Source organism: Boleophthalmus pectinirostris, unplaced genomic scaffold (genome assembly GCF_026225935.1).
Source record: "Boleophthalmus pectinirostris isolate CB_2022bp ecotype Guang Dong unplaced genomic scaffold, ASM2622593v1 HiC_scaffold_21, whole genome shotgun sequence".
Taxonomy (NCBI): domain Eukaryota; kingdom Metazoa; phylum Chordata; class Actinopteri; order Gobiiformes; family Gobiidae; genus Boleophthalmus; species Boleophthalmus pectinirostris.
In genome coordinates this window covers 31,773,129-31,796,977 of record NW_026571175.1, presented here as the reverse complement: position 1 = coordinate 31,796,977, position 23,849 = coordinate 31,773,129, and the positions used below count along the sequence as shown (strand labels likewise).

Sequence of the window (23,849 nt, the reverse complement as noted above, 5' to 3'; positions counted from 1 at the left end):
GTCCGGGTTTTTTTTTTTTATGAAGTGATGCAAATGTCCGGGTTTTCAGTACCGTTCATTAAACTGAGCGTCTCTCGTAGCGTCTGTGACTCAGAAGGAGCGAGACACAAACAGTCGGTCAGCCTGCAAGATACCGAAGCGCAAAAGCGTATTTAACAATGACATGTACAAGAAATTCTCCGTTTTCCATCCCGGTCGGGACAAGTGTGAGTCCATGTGCACAGGTTGCGAAGTGAGAGTGCAGTGGTCCCTCGTTTATCACGGGGGTTACGTTCTAAAAATAACCCGCGATAAGTAGTCAACTTTATATTTTACAATTTATTATATCTGTTTGAAGGCTGTAAAAGCCCTCACCACACACTTTATACACTTTTCTCCGACAGGGCAGGTGCAACCCTTTTTACATCCTTCTTAAAACTTATTTCTGCTGTCGTCCTTTTGTTATTTTCCTCCTTCTTTATGTAACGAAGTGAAGATTCATTTATTACGTAATGGAACCAACAGACCCCAGTACAACACCGCACCCGCTAGTACAGGACCGCACCTGCCAGTTACAAGCTATCCAGCATTAGTCAACAGTTTTTTCAGTTATTTCAGTCACTCTCAGCTCTTTTTGTTGTTGAAAATGAACCACCTAAACAAGACCATGAACACTGGCATTGACCACCAGCTCCTGAACATGTGTTGTCTAAGTACATTTTGTTTTCAGACAATCTTAAATCTTTTCTGGTAGTTATTGCTCATGTGTGTATTGTGACCTTTTTTTCCTCGGACAGCGCGACTCGGAAAAGCTCGGACGAGACCGAGCAAGGATTCCGAGATAGAATCCAAGACGACTGTGGCTAGTGTCACTTGAAGTATGAAATGTTTTCACTGTGTTTGGACACTTTGGTGGTTTAAATGACAATTTCAGTCACTCGCGTTACTGCGTTACTTTACTGCGTTACTTTACTGCGTTACTTTACTGCGTCCGTATCACTGCCTGTGGTTTGGAGTCGGTGTCGCCCATGTTTTTAGTGCATTTCTTGTTGACTAACGTACCAAAATGATCGACTATCACGTGACACTAACGCTTTCACTTCACTAATATACAGACGTATACTATTCATAATGATTTCTTGCTCGAGGTTGTGGAGTTGTACTTATTTTGGAGCCTGGTACTCGGCCAGTGCTAAAGCAACAACAGCTTTTGGATTAGCCTCCATGTTTTTCTCCGAGTCGGACACATGAAAAATAATAAAACGTTTGAAGCGTGGACGTGACGCCATATCCGAGGAATCATTTGCAGAAAGATCTTAAATTAGAATCTACGGTGTCACTCAAGAAAACTGTAAAAAGTGCTGTGACCGAGACATGTGTGTGTTTTTCTTGAAAGATGCAAATAGTTTTATGATTTGATATTTTGTGGCAACATTCAGACTGCAGCCTGAAGATTTTTTCACCCCATGTGACCTGTATCTGATCTTTTAATGACAGTCTGAACGACACAGATCAGATTTTTTTCAAATGTGACCCAGGACACTTGGATATGTGGGGGGATTTTTGGGGGGATCACTGTATTCATCCCCAATTGGAGGGGTCTTATCGGAACCGGGAGATTTTCGAAATGATTGCCTAAGAAATGTCCCGAGCGCAGATACAGGCGGTCCTAGCTCCAGTGTCAATGAAAAATAAAGAGCCTGCGAGCCAAATACAAGGAGGCTCAAGTCTCAAACAAATGACGCGGCCGTGGACTTGTAACCTGTCCATTTTACGAAGAACTGGACCGTATTTTAGAAGACAAACCCAGTGTTTAGGCGACTTCCATACACATCGTAAACGTTGTGTCCTCCAGTGCACATGTGGGACTCTTTTGGGGCGTTTAAAGTTCACACTGGAGATCACATACAAGTTGCATTTAATTACCTCCGCCAAGGTGTTTTTGCCGGCGTTTGTTTGTTTGTTTGTTTGTTTGTCTGTTAGCAACATAACTCAAAAAGTTATGGACCGATTTTGATGAAATTTTCAGGATTTGTTGGAAATGTGAAAAGGAAGAACTGATTTCATTTTGGGGGTGATCCGGAAGAAATCCTGGATTCTGGATCACTTTGAAATTTTAGTTAACATTGTGGTAAATGGGGCCAAAAGTTTTGTTTCTCAATATCTCGGTTAATTATTGACCAAACCCCATGAAATTTGACTCAGGGATGGACAATGGGATCCTCTTTCATATTCCAAAGGCTGATCCGGATCTGATCCAGAAGACTGATTTTATCGCAATTTATATAAAAAATAGGGGTAGTCCTTGGCGGAGGTCTGCGCTCTCTGAGTGCTTTTCTAGTTGGAAATGTAAGCCACCACTCAAAAAAAAAAATCTGACTTCACAAAAATGTTCTAAATTGAGCATTAAGCCCTGCAGTCTGAACGTAGCCTGTGATTTGACTATTTTGTATTGATTGTGTTGCTGCTACTTTAACCACGTCTGTCTTGAAAAAGGTCCTGGTTAAATAAAGGAAAGAGAAGAGAAAGAAGGAGGGGAGAGGTCATCCATTTATGTTAAGACGCGATTAGTTCAGGCTGACAGCGACAGACATGTGACAGGAAGTCGGAACAAGGCGTAACCGTAGTTTTCCTTGTTGAACTTTGCTGAATTAATGCATCATTGTGTCATTTTTCAGATATATAAACCCACGCCGGCGTATCAATAACAATATAAACACCAGGTCTCCCCACAGTCACGTCTGGACCAGCTATTTTAACACGACGCCTGCGCCATTACCGTCCATTAGCGGCGTGACACAGCAGCACAGCGCTCTCCCCGTCTGACAGTTAGGGCCTAATTGGCAGGACTAATTACATCTCAGCCACTAAGTAATTTAATAAGTGCTTCTTAAATTTAGGCCCCTAACACAGACGAGGCTCAGTGGAATATTCTTAAGTTCATTATAACTTCAGTTACGTCTCACTTATGTGATTTAACCGTATCAGTGAAAAATTTTGGATCCTGGAATCTTGGGATTAGGGAGAACTACAAACAACAGATACTTTGCAGGGGGGGGGGGGGGGTGTTCTACATGTGTCGCTAATGTTGGACTGTTTAGGAGTTTCCATGGTGACAAAATGAGCACAGTGTCAAAAAAAAGTTTGAAGAGGGGGGAAAAAAACAACAACACAAACCGGATTTAAACAACACATTTTCATCTGTTACTTAAGGGTGAGTTGTTGTACAGTTGTAGGGAGTATTATCTGTTACATAAGGGTGAGTTTTTGTACAGTTGTAGGGAGTATTATCTGTTACATAAGGGTGAGTTGTTGTACAGTTGTAGGGAGTATTATCTGTTACATAAGGGTGAGTTGTGGTACAGTTGTAGGGAGTATTATCTGTTACCTAAGGGTGAGTTGTTGTACAGTTGTAGGGAGTATTATCTGTTACATAAGGGTGAGTTGTTGTACAGTTGTAGGGAGTATTATCTGTTACATAAGGGTGAGTTGTTGTACAGTTGTAGGGAGTATTATCTGTTACATAAGGGTGAGTTTTTGTACAGTTGTAGGGAGTATTATCCGTTAAATAAAGGTGAGTTGTTGTACAGTTGTAGGGAGTATTATCCGTTAAATTAGGGTGAGTTGTTGTACAGTTGTAGGGAGTATTATCTGTTACATAAGGGTGAGTTGTACAGTTGTAGGGAGTATTATCTATTTCATAAGGGTGAGTTTTTGTACAGTTGTAGGGAGTATTATCTGTTACATAAGGGTGAGTTGTACAGTTGTAGGGAGTATTATCTGTTACATAAGGGTGAGTTCTTGTTCAGTTGTAGGGAGTATTATCTGTTACCTAAGGGTGAGTTCAGTTGTACAGTTGTAGGGAGTATTATCTGTTGTGTAAGGGTGAGTTGTTGTACAGTTGTAGGGAGTATTATCTGTTAAATAAGGGTGAGTTGTACAGTTGTAGGGATTATTATCTGTTACATAAGGGTGAGTTTTTGTACAGTTGTAGGGAGTATTATCCGTTCCATAAGGGTGAGTTTTTGTACAGTTGTAGGGAGTATTATCTGTCCCTCTATAGTCTCTGCAGTGGGTGAGTTGTGTACAGTTGTAGGGAGTATTATCTGTCCTGTATAGTCCAGTTGGTGAGTTGTTGTACAGTTGTAGGGAGTATTATCTGTCCCTCTATAGTCTGCTGCAGTGGGTGAGTTGTTGTACAGTTGTAGGGAGTATTATCTGTCCCTCTATAGTCTGCTGCAGTGGGTGAGTTGTTGTACAGTTGTAGGGAGTATTATCTGTCCCTCTATAGTCTGCTGCAGTGGGTGAGTTGTTGTACAGTTGTAGGGAGTATTATCTGTCCCTCTATAGTCTGCTGCAGTGGGTGAGCCATGATGTTTGTCCAGATTCCTCGTGTCCCTCACTGTGACAAACGTCTCTAAAAACACACAAACATTCTTTTATTCTAGTCTAGTCTAGTTATTTTTAGGCTAAAAAGTTACACACTGTGGCTTTAACCATAGCATTATCTCTTTTGCAATTTAAAAACATACCTGGAATAAGAAAATTGTATCATGTTGACAATAGCCACGCTGCTAATATGTTTTTTTCAGAATTTACTCCCCACTTTTTCCAGCAGAGGGCAGTGTTTTACCCAACCTTATTTTAAACAAAGAGCTGGAAACACGTGTCTCTGCCTCTGTGCTCCTGGTGTAATTCGTACGTAGGCAGTGTTTTGAATTCTGGATGTTTGTAGAGAAGTGTTCCCTTTGTTTTTTTTTTCGGAGTGTGTGTAAATGATGTGTGCTGCTTTGGGGGTTTTCAGTCTGATGATCCTCCAGAGACAGAGACCCCCTGTGGTGAGGAGGAGCGCGCCGGAGCCGGAGGAGGGGGCTGCACACATGCTCATACGCAGCTCCTATGTGGGTTATACTATTGTTTTGTATTGGATTAGACCACAATCCAATACAAAACAACACAAGTCTTTGCCTGGTTGTGAAAATGGAATTAAAAAAAAAACTTTGTTGTTCAAGCAATCAGCCAATTACAACAATAAAGTCGATTTAAAGCGACCATCTGCAGGTTTATTAGGTGCAGATGGGAGAAATCCATTAAACTGGCCTTTGTTGAGGGTTTGTGGTCTCTGGTCGTCTTTAGTCAGGTCAAAACTGGCACACAGTCAGACTCCAGTAACATAGGGAGCCTCTAGTGGTGAAATGTGAAAATGCAACAGGGCCAGGTTCACACATCTAGTTAGAAGTTGGGACTTTAAAGTGGTTACAGGCGAGTTTCATTGTTGACAAAAGCGCGCGTTGCATGCTGGGAATTATTTTGGTCGGCGGCAATAAACACTAATTCAAGATGACGGACGGAGCGAGAAAGCACGTAAAGGGTATTGATCCCGGTTATTTATCCACTCTAACGGCAGAGGACCCAAGACCATTTGACCAGAAATTGGTCATAAGCATCATCGATGGACGACAAATCACCCTTTTCAACCCCGACAAAGCCTGGACCAAACCAAATTTCTGGTCGGAATCGCCAACTTCCTGGACTAAATATTCACTTCGGTGATATCCACAATGACTTGGTGGAAACTCCTGGGCCATTCACAGCAGAAAAGATGAAAACCTCCAAGAGTCTCGATGTGTTGTTGAACTTGTTGGAGTCCACGGTTTGTTAGGATCTTCTACGTTTGCTCTGCGGATGTTTGAAAGACGTTTAATTCACCGTTAGCGGTTCTTTTCACTCAGAATACGAAAAAGACATTTTCCTTCTTCCGTGCTTCTATTTGTGCATCCGATAATGCAGCAGGAATTTACCATTATCGGGGATAAATACGCGAGGTTACGCACTGTGTTTGACCGCTATCGTGTTTCTTGCCCAATATTCTTACCAAAATATTTCCCAGCATGCAACTCGGGCTTTTAATAACAATGACGTCAGCTGAAACTCGACTATATATACACACTGGAAAAAAACAAAATCTACATAAGTTAAAATGACTTCAAACCTGAGACAACTAGAACAGTTTCCTCTTGAGAAGTGGGTCAAAATACTTATTGACCAGTGCAGAAGTGTCATTAACAGTTACAGAAATCATTTGTTTGCAGAGTTTGCATCAAAAAGTTGCGTAACAAAACATTAAGTTAAGGGTACCATCATTTTTGTCCAGGCCAGTTTCATTATTTTGTTTTTTAATGATTCTTTTCAACCACAGGTGAAAAGCAATGTTTGAATTACGTAGGACCATTTTCAGTATTTTTTATTTATTTATTATTTATTATTTTATCAGTTTCAAGTTATTTTAGTAACGATTGTTGATTTTTCTTTCCTTACCAAAGGGGTACCAACAATTTTGAACACATCTGTAAATTAAGAACATTTTATTTTATTTGAGTAGATTCAACTTGACAAGTAAAATTATCTACCAATGGAATAAGTGTGTTTTTCTTAATTCAAGCAGTGTGTGAAGAATCCATCAGTCGTCCAGGTAGAATCCACGGCGAGGAGAAAAATCAGTTTGTCGACTGGACAAAAGTTAGTTTGGTTGAAGACGTTTCGCAGCTCATCCAAAGCTGCTTCTTCAGTTCTGGTCAGACGCTGGTGGACACTTCCTTATATCTGTCTGAAGGGAGGAGCTACAGTAACTAGGGCTGGGTATCATTAAGAAGTTGCCGATACGATACATACCTCGATACACAGGCCACGATACGATACATACCTCGATACACAGGCCACGATACGATACATACCTCGATACACAGGCCACGATACGATACATACCTCGATACATACACAGGACACGATACGATACACATACTAAATCATGGCGATACACGATGCTGCACGATACAGGTCACGATACGATACAAAAATATACAAATTACAAAAAGAACAATAAACAGTCAATGATTTAGGCAGTTAGCACGTTTCAATTCATATGAAACTATTTGCATATAATATTACATTATTAAATCGATTCGATACAGTTCAAAAAATAAAAAAATAAAGGCTAAATCATGGCTGTGATACTAAAAGTGTTTGTTAAACTACTTCATTATTTTCATAATTCATATGAAACTCAAACATTTTAATCCACAAAACAGTGTCAAAATGTCAAATGTGTTGCATAAATGAGTTTCCTTTCACTCCACAAGCAACAAAACTGTAGCACTGTAACAAAATAATTTAGTAAAACACACGTAAAACACACGTAAAAATACTCTTGGTGATATATCGATACGGCAGCCCACGATATCAATACTGTATCATCACATTAAACGATACGATATATCGATATTCCAATGCTTTTGCACACCCCTAACAGTAACTAACTGAAACTAACACACACACTTGTTTACAGTTTCTGTTTGTTAGTTTGGCCTATTGACCTGTGCAGGGTGTGGGGTCTATTTAGCATGACAATTCATGGCCATAATGGAGCTTCCACACCTCTGGACCTGACCTGGACACACCTGTTGTTCTCTTGTTTGTTTTGATTTAGGTTTGAGGATGGAGTTGTAAATAGGAGATAGATGGTGTCTGAGTCTCCATTTGATTCTCTTTCTTAACAAAAATAGCTTCTTTCACTCCCCTCTCAAACCAATTTTTCTCTCTGGCTAAAATCTGTACCTCACTGTCCTCAAATGAGTGGCCCGTGGCTTTTAAGTGGAGATGTACAGCAGACTGAGGTCCTGTGTTGCTCTCTCGTCTGTGTTGGTACATCCTCTTGTGAAGTAGCTGTTTAGTTTCTCCAATGTAGCGTTCACTGCAGTCTTCACTGCACTGAATGGAGCAGATCACATTGTTTTGTTTGTGGTTCGGTGTTTTATGTCCTTTGGGTTGGACCAGTTTCTGTCTTAAAGTGTTCGTAGGTTTGAAATAGACCGGGATCTCAGGTTGTCTGAAAATCCTCTGTAGTTTTTCAGAAACATCAGCCATGGAAGGAATAGTTACCTCCTTTCTCCTGGGTTCTGATTCTCTGTTGTCCTGTTTTTTAGTTCTCTTGGTTTTGTTGAAGGCCCATTTTGGATATCCGCAAACAGAGAGGACTTTCTGCACATGTTGTTCATCTTTCTCTTTTCCCTCTGTGCTTGTAGGCGCCACTTGAGCCCTGTGTTGTCGCGTCTGAATAAATCCAAGTTTGTGCTGCAGTGGGTGGTGAGAATCAAAAAGCAGGTAGAAGTGAAGGTGAAGAAGCAGCGTAGATGAGCTGCAAAACATCTTCAACCAAACAAACTTTTGTCCAATTGACAAACCGAATTTTCTCCTCGACATGGATTCTACCTGGACGACTGAGGGATTCTTCGCACTTGTCTCTAGCAAGTTACATTGAACCAGTAATTTTGTCTTTTGTCTTTACACGATAAGAAGCTTATTTTAGCTACAGCTGATTTTCCCTCACATGTATCAGGTGAAAACGGAGGCTAATCTGCAATATGGCACCTTGAAAATAAACAAGATTAAAGCCCGCTCCCCTCAGAACACCCCAAAAACCCAAACGCGGTCCAACATGTGGTAATAAGAGTCTTTATCCTGTTGACAAAAAGCTCGCGTGGCCTCTGACCTCCTGCTGTAAACACGTCTGAACGCTGTGAGACGGCAGATGTAAATGATTCGAGAGTGGATCTGCCAAGTGTTGCATTGTGGGGGATTTCCTAGACGATTATCCTGCTGGAGACTGGAGCCCCCCTGCGGAGTGATGGAACAAACACGGCCCCTCCCGTCGCCGAAATCATATGTCACGTTGCCAAGACGACCTACCGGGGTTTTTATGGGGCAGCTGTAGACAATAACAAGCAATTTTTTAGCAATTTAGGGCAGATTTTCAGCAATTTATGGCGTGGTTTCATGATTTTATGGCAAATTTTCAACTTTTTTTTTTTCAATTTTTCAAATAATATTCTGCGTCTGGGTAAGTGGTCGTATTATATCACAGTTTTGTCTCTACTGGGCGCAGACAATCCAGAAGCAATTTACTCAAAACACTGATACGATTACAGAGTAGAGTCAAGTCTCGCGCCCAAGAACACAATGGCAGTTTACATTGTCACCATTATTATTTTATTATTTATTATTACCGTATTTTTCTGACTATAAGGCGCACTTAAAATCCATTAATTTTCTCAAAAATCAAGCAGCGTGCCTTATAATCCGGTGCGCTTTATGTATTAGTTCTAGTTGTGTTTACTGACCTCGAACCGATTTTATGTGGTACACGACGCTCAAAAATCAAAATGACAAAATGTTTTAGTACGACTTTGGTAAACTACGAAGCCGCACGCCTGATGGACTGGCTACCGTAGTCAGGAGTCTCGCAGAGTAAAGCCCAATTTATGGTCCTTAGTCTGACAGAAAGTAACCGTATCAGTGCACCAGGAGCTAGCTGTTTTTTTTCAGTGCTTATAGTTTATGCAAATGAGCCATGTGATTTTAAGTTTTGTTTATGTTAAACGTAAAAAAAAATGTGCACAAAGCTGAATTAAACTTATTATTACTCAATGTATATTTGAGTCGTCCTCGTAGGAAATAAAAAAAAAAACAGACTTAAATGATCCACCCACATTCACATTCATAATAAACATTCACCAAGACAGGGCTAAGGGATCAAGTGTTTGTCTGTTTGTTTCATTTAATGCGTCTTACAATCCGGTGCGACTTATGTATGAAAATAGATGAGAGAATTCAACATTATTGCTATTGCACCTTATAGTCAGAAAAAAACAATATCTAAGTTTTTTTTTTTACCAAGTTTACCGGAATAAATGGAATATTTTTTCATGGTGAGCACCAAATTGTACAAAGCAACACTCGAAAATGTATTACAAAATTTTCACCAGTTTCTGTCCAAAAAAAAAAAAAAAACAAAAAAAAAACAAAACCCTGAATCAAAAATGCAAATGCAAACTAGAGTAATATGAAGAGACATAGTGGACGGAGTGTCTTGCCCAAGGACCCTATGTCAGTATTTAGTATCAGAAGTGACGAATCAACTTCAACCCTACAACCTTTGAACTTAGATTTTATATTATTATTATTATTATTATTATTATTTTATTTTTACTTTATTGACCCCATTTCTATATTTGATCCATCAATGAGATTTTAGGTATTACAGTACAAGTTCAATTGATTTAATTTTGGACATAACCAGTGGCGGAAGAATTATTTAAATTTTGTTACTTAAGTAAAAGTACAGACACCAGAGCACAGAAATACTCAAGTAAAAGTATCACATGAAACAATCGACTGTAATACGTAAAAGTATTAAAGTACTTGTTTAAAAATGTACTTAAAGGGTGAAACATAAAAGTATTTTGCACAGATTTTTAGATCTAATAAAGCTTCAGATGTACTGTTTTTGTTTTGTGTAGAATTTAGTTCAACAGAAACAGCAAAATTGAAATTCTATCTGTTTTTCTAGCTGTATATTTTAGTTTTTTTTTTTTTTTCTCAAACTACAAATGTGGTGAAAAATAAACCCTCAAACTATCTTATAAAATACTTTCACTTTTCAGTCCTGTTCAAAAATGTAGTAGAGTAGAAAATAAATATACCTTCTTTCAATGTTGTGAAGTAAAAATAAAAGGTATCCATTTTAAAATACGACAAACGTGAAGTATAGTAAATAAAATGTACACTTTAATACTTTTACTTTGTTATGTTCCACCTCTGGACATAACTAAACCATTAAATACTGTAAAAATAATTCTACTAAAGCATACTAAAGAAAGCGTTGTGTTTGTGCTGCAGTGTCCTATATTTTCTGTCTGACCTGAAAAATCGTATTGTGTGTAAAGTGTAAAATCAATATTAGCAGGTCAGGTGTGGGCTCCTTTGGGTGCTCTGGAATTGTGTCGGAGGGACGCCCCAGGGTGACGCATCGCCCAGTGATTAAGAAAATAAAACCGGGGAACGAAGTGAGGACGGAGCGGTGCAGAGGTGAAAACGAGGGGGCTGATGTGTGAAACGGCGTCTTGAAAACCGGATTTATTTTATTGGAATGTCCCTCGAGATGCGGCGTCTCGTTTTCAAAGGTTCAAAAACACGAAACATTAGTAATACACAAAACAACAGACCGGACGTTTTCAGCAGGTGAGGCTGTGAATAAAAAGTAATGGTCCGCATCTGTAAACATCTGCAGCAGCGTTGAAATCGGTAATTGTGCGTGTGAGTATCAGATGTAAAATTATGTTGCCAGTTTCTGACAAACTGCTCATAGTTTGGAGCGTCGCATTTTTTGCCTCGTATACGCCGCCTGGACCGAGCCTCTAAACCAGGACTAAAACCAGGACTAAACCAGGTCTTAACCAGGTCTTAATCAAGTCTAAACTAGGACTAAACAAGGACTAAACCAGGACTAAAACCAGGTCTAAACCAGGACTAAACCAGGACTAAAACCAGGACTGAACGAGGACTAAAACCAGGACTGAACGAGGACTAAAACCAGGTCTAAACGAAGACTAAAACTAGGATTAAACCAGGACTAAACCAGGACTAAAACCAGAACTAAACGAAGACTAAAACTAGGATTAAACCAGGACTAAACCAGGACTAAAACAGGATTAAACCAGCACTAAAACCAGGTCTAAACCAGGACTAAACCAAGACTAAAACCAGGACTAAAACCAGGACTAAACGAAGACTAAAACTAGGATTAAACCAGGACTAAAACAGGTCTAAAACCGGGTCTAAACCAGGTGCAAACCACAACTAAACCAGGACTAAAACAGGATTAAACCAGCACTAAAACCAGGACTAAACCAGGACTAAACCAGGACTAAACCAGGACTAAACCAGGACTAAACCAGGACTAAAACCAGGACTAAAACCAGGACTAAATGAAGACTAAAACTAGGATTAAACCAGGACTAAACCAGGACTAAAACCAGGTCTGAAGCAGGACTAAACCAGGACTGAACCAGGACTAAACCAGGACTAAAACCAGAACTAAACGAAGACTAAAACTGGGATTAAACCAGGACTAAAACAGGATTAAACCAGCACTAAAACCAGGTCTAAACCAGGACTAAACCAGGACTAAACCAGGACTAAAACCAGGACTAAAACCAGGACTAAACGAAGACTAAAACTAGGATTAAACCAGGACTAAAACCAGGTCTAAACCAGGTGCAAACCACAACTAAACCAGGACTAAACCAGGTCTAAACCAGGTCTAAAACAGAACTAAAATAGGACTGAAACCAGGACTAAAACCAGAACTAAAACCAGGATTAAATAAATGAATAAATAAATATTAACCAGGTCTAAAACAGGACTAAGCAAGGACTAAAACCAGGACTAAACCAGGTCTAAACCAGAATTAAAACAGGACTAAACCAGGTCTAAAGCCGAACTAAAACAGGGCTAAAACAGGTCTAAACTAGAACTAAAACCAGAACTAAACCAGGACTAAAACCAGGATTAAACCAGGACGAAACCGGCACTAAAAAATATAAATAAATCAGATTCCTGCTCTCTACATAAACATCATTGGTTGAGCGGTCAGACCCACTGATTCACAGGTTGGCTGGTGGGATTCCGGCTCCCACAGATGAATACCAAAGTTCTGTCCTTGAGCAAGACACTTAACCCCTCGCCCCCCGTGTCTGTGTACACTGGTGCGTGAATGCGTGAGCGGTTCCTTGTTGTAAAGCCCTTTGAGTGTCTTGAAAGTGGAAAAGCGCCGTATAAAAACGTGACCAAATGTGACCATGTGGTTTACGATCTGTTACCGAAAGGCTATTCAGTCTGTAAATTTCTGTTTTCTGAATTTATTTCCATGTCTAAAAGCCTCTGCTCTTCTTCTTCACTCTCTCATGTTTGTGTGTCTTGTCTAGCCCCTGTCCGTCCTCTGATAAAAACATGCTTCCCTCTCCTTTTTCCTTCACTGAACATGTTGTAAGATGTCATTATTATTATAAATACGGTTTATTTTCTAAGTCAAATTGAGGAGTTGGTGCTTTTAAAAACGACGTGAGCACCTGTTCCTCTGCTCAGACGCACGCTTGAACCGAATCATCAAACTAAGCCAAGCAAAAATAATTTAAAAACGCTCAAACGATGTCAGACTAACAGCGTGTTGCGCCGTTTGTTCCGTTTGTGCGTCCAGGCCGGAGTGTGCGGGTGTGAGGAGGGATACACGGAGGTCATGACGTCGGACGGGCTTCTGGATCAGTGCACGCTCATCCCGGTGCTGGAGATCCCCACGGCCGGAGACAACAAGGCCGACGTCAAGACCATCAGAGCCTTCAACCCCACGCAGCCCGCGGCCAGCTCCCCGGGACGCGCCGGCAGGACCTGGTTCCTGCAGCCGTTTGGACCAGGTACCAACGGAACACGGAACTGAACACAGAACAGAACACGTGGTTTGATAGTTGTAGTAGTAGTAGTAGTAGTAGTAATGGTAGTAGAAGCGGTAGCATTCAAAGTAGTAGTAATAGTGGTAGTAATTGTCGCAGTAATAGTAGAAGCAGTAGTAGTAGTAGGAGCAGTAGGAGTAGGAGGAGTAGTAGTAGTAGTAGTAGTAGTAGAAGTGGTAGAAGTAGAAGTAATAGTAGTAGTAGTAGTAGTAGTAGTAGTAGTAGACGTAGTAGTAGACGTAGTAGTAATAGTAATACAGTAGTAGTAGAAGTGGTAGTAGTTGTAGAAGTAGTAGTAGTGGTAGTAGTAGAAGTGGTAGCAGTAGAGTAGTAGTAGTAGTAGTAGTAGAAGTAGTAGTAGTAATGGTAATAGTAGTAGTTTTAGTAGTAGAAATAGTAGTAGTAGTAGTAGTAGTAGTAGAAGTTGTAGTAATAGCAGTAGTAGTAGTAATAGTGGTAGTAATTGTAGCAGTAATAGTAGAAGCAGTAGGAGTAGGAGTAGTAGTAGTAGTAGTAGTAGTAGTAGAAGTGTGGTAGAGTAGTAGTAGTAGAAGCGGTAATAATGGTAGTAGAAGTAGTAGTAATGGTAGTAGTAGTAGTAGAGTAGTAGTAGACGTAGTAGTAATAGTAAAAGTAGTAGTAGTAGTAGTAGAAGTGGTAGTAGTTGTAGAAGTAGTAGTAGTGGTAGTAGTAGTAGTGGTAGTAGAAGTGGTAGCAGTAGAAGTAGTAGTAGTAATGGTAATAGTAGTTTTAGTAGTAGAAATTGTAGTAGTAGTAGTAGAAGTTGTAGTAATAGCAGTAATAGTAGTAGTAGTAGTAGTAGTAGTAGTAGTAGAAGTTGTAGTAATAGGCAGTAGTAGTAGTAGTAGTAGAAGTTGTAGTAATAGCAGTAGTAGTAGTAGTAGTAGTAGTAGTAGAAGTTGTAATAATGGCAGTAGTAGTAGTAGTAGTAGTAGTAGTAGAAGTTGTAATAATGGCAGTAGTAGTAGTAGTAGTAGTAGTAGTAAAAGTGTAGTAGTAGTAGTTGTAGTAATGGCAATAGTAGTAGTAGAAGTTTAGTAGTAGCAGAAGTTGTAGTAGTAGTAGAAGTTTAGTAGTAGCAGAAGTTGTAATAATGGCAGTAGTAGTAGTAGTAGTGGTAGTAATGGTAGTAGAAGCGGTAGCATTCAAAGTAGTAGTAATGGTGGTAGTAATAGTGGTAGTAATTGTAGCAGTAATAGTAGAAGCAGTAGTAGTAGTAGGAGCAGTAGGAGTAGGAGTAGTAGTAAGTAGTAGTAGTAGGAGTAGTAGAAGTGGTAGAAGTAGTAGTAATGGTAGTAGAAATAGTGGTGGAAGCGGTAGTAGTACTAGTAGTTGAAGTGTTAGTAATGGTAGTAGCAGTAGAAGTAATAGTGGTAGTAATGGTAGTAGTAACATAGTAGTAGTAGTGATGGTGGTGGTAGTGGTAGTAGAAGCAGTAGTAGTAATAGTAGAAATGGTAGTAATGGTAGTATAGTAGTAGTAATAATGGTAGTAGTAGTAGTAGTAGAAGTGGTAGTAGTTGTAGAAGTAGTAGTAGTAGTAGTAGTAGTGGTAGTAGAAGTGGTAGCAGTAGAAGTAGTAGTAGTAGTAGTAGTAGAAGTAGTAGTAGTAATGGTAATAGTAGTTTTAGTAGTAGAAATTGTAGTAGTAGTAGTAGAAGTTGTAGTAATAGCAGTAGTAGTAGTAGTAGTAGAAGTAGTAGAAGTTGTAATAATGGCAGTAGTAGTAGTAGTAGTGGTAGTAATGGTAGTAGAAGCGGTAGCATTCAAAGTAGTAGTAATGGTGGTAGTAATTGTAGCAGTAATAGTAGCAGTAATAGTAGGAGCAGTAGGAGTAGTAGTAGTAGTAGTAGTAGTAGGAGTAGTAGAAGTGGTAGAAGTAGTAGTAATGGTAGTAGAAATAGTGGTGGAAGCGGTAGTAGTACTAGTAGTTGAAGTGTTAGTAATGGTAGTAGCAGTAGAAGTAATAGTGGTAGTAATGGTAGTAGTAACATAGTAGTAGTAGTGATGGTGGTGGTAGTGGTAGTAGAAGCAGTAGTAGTAATAGTAGAAATGGTAGCAATGGTAGTATAGTAGTAGTAATAATGGTAGTAGTAGTAGTAGAAGTGGTAGTAGTTGTAGAAGTAGTAGTAGTGGTAGTAGAAGTGGTAGCAGTAGAAGTAGTTAGTAGTAGTAGTAGTAGAAGTAGTAGTAATAGCAGTAGTAGTAGTAGTAGTAGTAGTAGTAGTAGTAGTAGTAGTAGTAGAAGTTGTAGTAATAGCAGTAGTAGTAGTAGTAGTAGAAGTAGTAGAAGTTGTAATAATGGCAGTAGTAGTAGTAGTAGTGGTAGTCATGGTAGTAGAAGCGGTAGCATTCAAAGTAGTAGTAATGGTGGTAGTAATAGTGGTAGTAATTGTAGCAGTAATAGTAGAAGCAGTAGTAGTAGTAGGAGCAGTAGGAGTAGTAGTAGTAGTAGGAGTAGTAGGAGTAGTAGAAGTGGTAGAAGTAGTAGTAATGGTAGTAGAAATAGTGGTGGAAGCGGTAGTAGTACTAGTAGTTGAAGTGTTAGTAATGGTAGTAGCAGTAGAAGTAATAGTGGTAGTAATGGTAGTAGTAACATAGTAGTAGTAGTGATGGTGGTGGTAGTGGTAGTAGAAGCAGTAGTAGTAATAGTAGAAATGGTAGTAATGGTAGTATAGTAGTAGTAGTAACAGTAGTAGTAATAGTAGTGGTGGCAGTGTTACTAGGTAGCACTAGTAGTAGAAGTAGTAATGGTAGCAGTAGCAGTAGTAGTAGAAGCGGTAATAATGGTAGTAGAAGTAGTAGTAATGGTAGTAGTAGTAGTAGACGTAGTAGTAATAGTAATACAGTAGTAGTAGAAGTGGTAGTAGTTGTAGAAGTAGTAGTAGTGGTAGTAGTAGTGGTAGTAGAAGTGGTAGCAGTAGAAGTAGTAGTAGTAATGGTAATAGTAGTTTTAGTAGTAGAAGTTGTAGTAGTAGTAGTAGTAGAAGTTGTAGTAATAGCAGTAGTAGTAGTAGTAGTAGTAGTAGTAGAAGTTGTAATAATGGCAGTAGTAGTAGTAGTAGTAGTAGTAGTAGTAAAAGTGTAGTAGTAGTAGTTGTAGTAATGGCAATAGTAGTAGTAGTAGTAGTAGTAGTAGTAGTAGTTGTAGTAATGGCAATAGTAGTAGCAGAAGTTGTAGTAGTAGTAGTAGTAGTAGTAGTAGTAGTAGTAGTAGTAGAAGTTGTAGTAGTAGTAGAAGTTGTAGTAGTAGTAGAAGTGTAGTAGTAGTAGTAGTAGTAGAAGTAGTAGTAGTAGTAGTAGAAGTTGTAGTAGTAGTAGAAGTTGTAGTAGTAGTAGTAGAAGTTGTAGTAGTAGTAGAAGTTGTAGTAAAGGTGTTTCTATTGCTCAAAAACACAATAGTCTCTCTGTGAATAAGGTCGCCGCTCCACAGATCTGACCTGTAACGTGGCCTAGACTAGAATCTCTATTGTGGAACATTCTAGAAAAAGTAATAACATCTCTGCCGTACCATTTCTTTTAACTCTTCAGCCCGTTCAAAAAGTGGAAAGTGGAGAATGGAACAGCGCAAAAAATATCAAATATCAGTATCAATATCGTTCAATACTCGTCCCCAGATAATCAAAATAAACATGTGGCTTCGTCTTTGTCAATGGAAACAGACCCGTGCCAGTCCGTGCCGCCAGAGTAACAGATTACATGTACCAGAGTTATGTAATCAGAGTACAAATTATGAGTAACTGTATTCAGTTACAGTTACTGTTTCAGTGAGAGGTAATTGGATTACAGTTACTTTGTTGAAATAAATGGATTACACGCTGGTATTTTACTGTTTTCACATTTTGGGCTATATCCCTTTTTTTTCCTTTTTTTTTTTCTCAGTAATTCCACTCATTGCCGACACTAAACCAGGTCTAAACCAGGACTAAACCAGGACTAAAACCAGGTCTAAACCAGGTCTAAACTAGGACTAAAACCAGGTCTAAACCAGGACTAAAATCAGGTCTAAACCAGGTCTAAAACCAGGTCTAAAACCAGGTCCAAACCAAGACTAAACCAGGCCTAAACCAGGACTAAACTAGGACTAAAACCAGGTCTAAACCAGGACTAAAATCAGGTCTAAACCAGGACTAAAACCAGGTCTAAACCAGGACTAAAACCAGGTCTAAACCAGGACTAAAATCAGGACTAAAACCAAGTCTAAACCAGGTCTAAACCAGGTCTAAATCCAGGTCCAAACCAAGACTAAACCAGGCCTAAACCAGGACTAAACTAGGACTAAAACCAGGTCTAAACCAGGACTAAAATCAGGTCTAAACCAGGACTAAAACCAGGTCTAAACCAGGACTAAAACCAGGTCTAAACCAGGACTAAAACCAGGTCTAAACCAGGACTAAAAATCAGGACTAAAACCAGGTCCAAACCAAGACTAAACCAGGCCTAAACCAGGACTAAACTAGGACTAAACCAGGACTAAAACCAGGTCTAAACCAGGACTAAAACCAGGTCTAAACCAGGACTAAAACCAGGTCTAAACCAGGACTAAAACCAGGTCTAAACCAGGACTAAAACCAGGTCTAAACCAGGACTAAAACCAGGTCTAAACCAGGATTTAACAGGACTAAATCATGCTGCATGGACCGTGCCTCCTCCTCTTCTATCAATAATATTTTTTTATATGGTTAAGACTGGACTTTTTTATTTTCTTTTAACAGACAAAACATCTTATGTTACTATTTCCTCGTCTTTGCTTCTCTACAGCAAATCAAGTAATCCAAAGTATTCAGATTACGTTACTCACTTTAAGTAATTTAATGGATTACGTTACAAACTACATTTTGGGGTCTGTAATCTGTAATCTGTAGGGGAAAACATTTTAAAAGTCACCTTCCCAACAGGCAAAACGTTCCAACAAGACCCAGGACGTAAACCAGCGTGTTTTGTTCTCACTTTATTAACACGATTCTTGACGAGTCTCGTTCTCACCGGCTAAAAATACACACGAGCTTCACGGTTTGCAGCCAGGAAAATCACGTGTCGTCACTCGGCAGAAAACGGATGAATAAAAACTCTGGAATGAAACCATGAAAAATCTCCCACAGAACTGATTTTATGAACCAAAACGAGACGGGTTTAAACAAAAGATCGGATGATAGTTTGAGCGTTAAGATTTTAAGACAGGATCAACAGATTCAGGCTCAGAGAGGATTAAGAGGAATAAAGAGACAACAATAATAATGCTCGTTATAACAAAGAGCTAAGATTTGTAAACTTTAAAAATGTGAAAAGATATTAAAAACAGTTAGAAAATACTAGTAGATACTGCAAATACTGTAGAGGCAGTAGTAGTAGTAGTAGTAGTAGTAGCAGTAGTAGTAGTAGTAGTAATAGTAGTGGTAACAGTAGTAGCCTAATAAGTTTTTCAGGACCACGGTCAGCTCTTCAGACAATTTGTAGTAGTAGTAGTAGTAGTAGTAGCAGTTCTAGTAGTAGTAGTAGTAGCAGTTGTAGTAACTGTTGTAGTAGTAGCCGTTGTAGTAGTAATAGTAGTAGTAGCAGTAGTAGTTGTAGTAGTAGTAGTAGTTGTAGTTGTTGTAGTTGTAGTAGTAGTAGTAGCAGTTGTAGTACTAGTAATCGTAGCAGTTGTAGTAGTCGTAGTAGTAGTAGTAGTAGTAGTAGTAGCAGTTGTAGTAATAGTAGTAGTAGTAGTAGTCGTAGTAGTAGTAGCAGTTGTAGTAGCAGTCGTAGTAGTAGCAGTAGTCATAGTAGTAGTAGCAGTTGTAGTAGTAGTAGTAGTAGTAGTAGTAGTTGTAGTAGTAGTAGTAGTAGTAGTAGTTGTAGTAGTTGTAGTTGTAGTAGTAGTAGTAGTAGCAGTTGTAGTAGTAGCAGTCGTAGAAGTAGTAGTAGCAGCAGTAGTAGTAGTAGTAGTAGTAGTAGTAGTAGTAGTTAGTAGTAGTAGTAGTAGTAGTAGTAGTTGTAGTAGTTGTAGTTGTAGTAGTAGTAGCAGTAGCAGTAGTAGTAGTTGTAGCAGTAATAGTAGTAGTAGCAGTTGTAGTAGTAGCAGTAGCAGTAGTAGTAGTTGTAGCAGTAATAGTAGTAGTAGCAGTTGTAGTAGTAGTAGTAGTAGTAGTAGTAGTAGTTGTAGTTGTTGTAGTAGTAGTAGTAGCAGTTGTAGTAGTAGCAGTAGCAGTAGTAGTAGTTGTAGCAGTAATAGTAGTAGTAGTAGTAGCACTTGTAGTAGTTGTTGTCATCATTTTGGGAGTTCTGCTCTTTGAAATACAAATATTTACCACAGTGGTAGTAGAAATAATAGTAGTAGGTAGTAAGTAGTAGGAGTAGTGGTAGTACTAGTAGTCATTGTTCTTGTTTTTGTAGTACCGTATTTTTCAGACTATATGTTGCTCTGGAATATAAGTCTCAGCAGCAAAAAAATGTGTAATGAAGAAAAAAACATACTGTATATAAGTCACTCTTTTGGGGGGAAATGTATTTTATAAAATCAGAGACCAGGAACCAAAATTTCATGTTGAAAGTCAAGTTCTAGTAAAAACAACAGACTGTTAACGTCACATATGAACAGTTCTTCAGATAAACTATAACATAAACAACAGAACAGAACAAGTTTAACAAACTCTCCATCTCACTCCAAATCACTGGTGTCACTTCTGAACAACTCCACGACCTCCGGAGGTAAACAGACGCCGCTTCCTCTTCTGCGTCGCTGTCGTCAGACTCAGCATCAGTTCCAGTTAGAATTATTCCGGCCTTTTCTGAATCCCGACACGATAGTTTCGGTGTCACTGAAGTCCAGTTTCTCTCTCACTCCAAACTTTCTTTCTGCTGCTCGATTTCCATTTTCAGCAGCAGATTTCACGACTTGCAGTTTGTAATCTGCAAAATATGATTTTCTTTTTGGGGGCATTTGTGTTCAGTCTTCTCAGTCGTCTTTATAAGTTTGTTTAAATGTTAAATTGTTCAGTGGTGCAGAAGTAATATTGCGATCGACTGACGTGATACAGACGGGACAGAGGCTCTTTCTGCAGGAGACATGTGCTCAAATATATAAAATCATGCACTTAAACATTAACAAAAATGCAAATGAATTATTAACATTGTAAACCTTATCAAATGGAGCTTACAGGTCGTTCTGTAGCCTTGTCAGCTTTTCAGTACCACGGTCAGCTCCATGTTTTTTCTCTCTGCTGTAGTGGCGCTTGTAGTAACCGAGTAAATCTTTTAGCGCGTCTGTGGCATGTAAAACTTACCTTTGAATCCACTGCCCTCTAGTGGTCACATTTTCAAATTACATCTCAGGATCGACTTAGTGCTCAGACTGTATTTGATCCACTCTCATCTCATTCAAACCCAGCAAAAGTGTTTAATTGTCTTGTATTTACAGCTCCAAAACTTAAAATAACAAAGTGATTTTTTTCTTTCTTTCACAATATCGTCAAAAACTGCAAATATTTTCGGCAGACGTGTGTCCCGCTCATGTACTTTTGTTATACGTGAATACTATTTGAAGCCTCGTTGTTGTTGTCGTTGCAGACGGGAAGCTGAAGACGTGGGTGTATGGAGTCGCAGCAGGAGCCTTCGTCCTCCTCGTCTTCATCATCTCCATGACCTACCTAGCATGGTAACGGCCCGCTGCTCACACTACACACTACACACTACACACTACACACTACACACTACACACTACACACTAGGCACTATACTACACCTTTATACACTGTGGTACAATCTCCGCTCTCACCGGGGAACTACTTCAAAGTGACACACACCGCCATCTTCAAGTGTGCCACGTATCAAGACCCAGACACGTGCAGAGGTTTTTCTGAACCGAACTCGCCTTAACTTATTGTCTAACTTTTCTGGAGAGTATCTGCAGCCCTTTTTGTCTCCATGGAGATGTTAATGTTTTATTTTAATGCCATAATTTGGACAATTTAAACCAATTTGTCTCACGTTTATCCCAGTACAGGTGTTTACGTGCTCAAAAAGTGTGATAACCGTGAGTGGGGTTGCCTCTCCACAAGTCTAATCTCTAATTTGGCTCATAAATGTATGGCCATACTGTGGAACATTCTCGGCACATCTCCATGGAGACAAGCAGATGACGGACAAATTACACAGTGTGCATTTAATAAACCATGAGCAAAGGCCTAATGCATGTAACAAACACATATCTTATTAAGAATGACTTATCCTGAGTACCATAACTCCCTAATTAAAGTGACATTGTGTAACTTTTCCACGATTCCATGGAAATAGGCAGTAAAAAACGTAGTTCCTAACATTCTCCACGGAGATACATATGTTCTGTGTCAGACTGTGGCCAAAAGAACAAAATATCCATGCAAATAATGTCAGATAAGAGTCAGGTTGGGAGATTTGCAAATAAAAAATGTGTATAGATCAGATTCGGACCCAGTTTAGTCCCGGGTCAGTCCTAGTTTAGTCTTAGTTTAGTTCTGGTTCAGTTCTGGTTTGGAGATGGTTTAGACCTGGTTTAGTCCTGGTTTAGTCCTGTTTTAGACCTGGTTTAGTCCTGGTTCAGTTCTGGTTTAGTCCTGGTTTAGTCCTGGTTCCTCATCCTAGTTTAGTCCTGGTTTAGACCTGGTTTACTCCTCCTGTTTTAGTCCTAGTTTAGTCCTGGTCCTAGTTTACTGGTTTAGTCCTGTTTTAGACCTGGTTTAGTCCTGGTTCAGTTCTGGTTTAGTCCTGGTTTACTCCTCCTGGTTTAGTCCTGTTTTAGACCTGGTTTAGTCCTGGTTCAGTTCTGGTTTAGTCCTGGTTTAGTCCTGGTTTACTCCTCCTGTTTTAGTCCTAGTTTAGTCCTGGTTTAGTCCTAGTTTACTCCTCCTGGTTTAGTCCTGTTTTAGACCTGGTTTAGTCCTGGTTCAGTTCTGGTTTAGTCCTGGTTTAGTCCTGGTTTACTCCTCCTGGTTTAGTCCTGTTTTAGACCTGGTTTAGTCCTGGTTCAGTTCTGGTTTAGTCCTGGTTTAGTCCTAGTTTACTCCTCCTGGTTTAGTCCTGTTTTAGACCTGGTTTAGTCCTGGTTCAGTTCTGGTTTAGTGCTGGTTTACTCCTCCTGTTTTAGTCCTAGTTTAGTCCTGGTTTACTCCTCCTGTTTTAGTCCTGGTTTAGTCCTGGTTTAGCCCTGGTTTAGTCCTAGTTACTCTACTGTTTAGTCCTGTTTTAGACCTGGTTTAGTCCTGGTTCAGATCTGGTTTAGTCTAGTTTACTCCTACTGTTTAGTCCTGTTTTAGACCTGGTTTAGTCCTGGTTTCAGATCTGGTTTAACCTGGTTTAGTCCTAGTTTAGTCCTGTTTTACCTTTAGTCCTGGTTCAGTTCTGGTTTAGTCCTGGTTTAGTCCTGGTTCCTCATCCTAGTTTAGTCCTGGTTTAGTCCTGGTTTACTCCTCCTGTTTTAGTCCTAGTTTAGTCCTGGTTTAGTCCTAGTATACTCCTACTGGTTTAGTCCTGTTTTAGACCTGGTTTAGTCCTGGTTCAGTTCTGGTTTAGTCCTGGTTTACTCCTCCTGGTTTAGTCCTGTTTTAGACCTGGTTTAGTCCTGGTTCAGTTCTGGTTTAGTCCTAGTTTATTCTTAGTTTAGTTCTCGTTCAGTTCTGGTTTGGAGATGGTTTAGACCTGGTTTAGTCCTAGTTTAGTCCTGTTTTAGACTTGGTTTAGTCCTGGTTCAGTTCTGGTTTAGTCCTGGTTCCTCATCCTAGTTTAGTCCTGGTTTAGACCTGGTTTTCTCCTCCTGTTTTAGTCCTAGTTTAGTCCTGGTTTAGACCTGGTTTACTCCTCCTGTTTTAGTCCTAGTTTAGTCCTGGTTTAGACCTGGTTTACTCCTCCTGTTTTAGTCCTAGTTTAGTCCTGGTTTAGTCCTAGTTTACTCCTCCTGGTTTAGTCCTGTTTTAGACCTGGTTTAGTCCTGGTTCAGATCTGGTTTAGTCCTGGTTTACTCCTCCTGGTTTAGTCCTGTTTTAGACCTGGTTTAGTCCTGGTTCAGTTCTGGTTTAGTCCTGTTTAGTCCTGGTTTACTCCTCCTGGTTTAGTCCTGGTTCAGATCTGGTTTAGTCCTGGTTTAGTCCTGGTTTACTCCTCCTGATTTAGTCCTGTTTTAGACCTGGTTTAGTCCTGGTTCAGATCTGGTTTAGTCCTGGTTTAGTCCTGATTTAGTCCTATTTTAACCCTGGTTTAGTACTAGTTTAATCCTGGTTCAGTCCTGGTTTGGCTTAGTCCCATTTTAGTGATGGTTCATTTCTCTGCAACATAAAAGAAAAGTCCTCATTTGTTTTTGCCATTTCACAGTTTTGTTTGATTTATTGTTTGTGTGTTTTCCATTTGTAAGTTCATCCGGGGCTGCACAATTCTGTATCAATAATGCATATTCTTTATCAAATGTAGTCTGTTTAGAAGCCTTCAGTCATAATATTTCAACATTTATTTGGTTTTAAGATTAATCGTGTTGTAGAGGCTCTATTCACGCTTATGT

The 23,849-nt window shown here is 39.5% G+C and overlaps 1 protein-coding gene across 1 annotated transcript in view; it reads left to right on the top strand.

The window, feature by feature from the left end:
* Nucleotides 1–23,849, top strand: part of thsd7aa (thrombospondin, type I, domain containing 7Aa) — a 437,777-nt gene that overhangs the window by 407,595 nt on the left and 6,333 nt on the right. The window contains exons 27-28 of the mRNA XM_055157370.1: nt 13,073–13,286; nt 20,891–20,978. Of these exons, the coding sequence (XP_055013345.1) occupies nt 13,073–13,286; nt 20,891–20,978 (302 nt within the window). The remainder of the gene's footprint in view (nt 1–13,072; nt 13,287–20,890; nt 20,979–23,849) is intronic.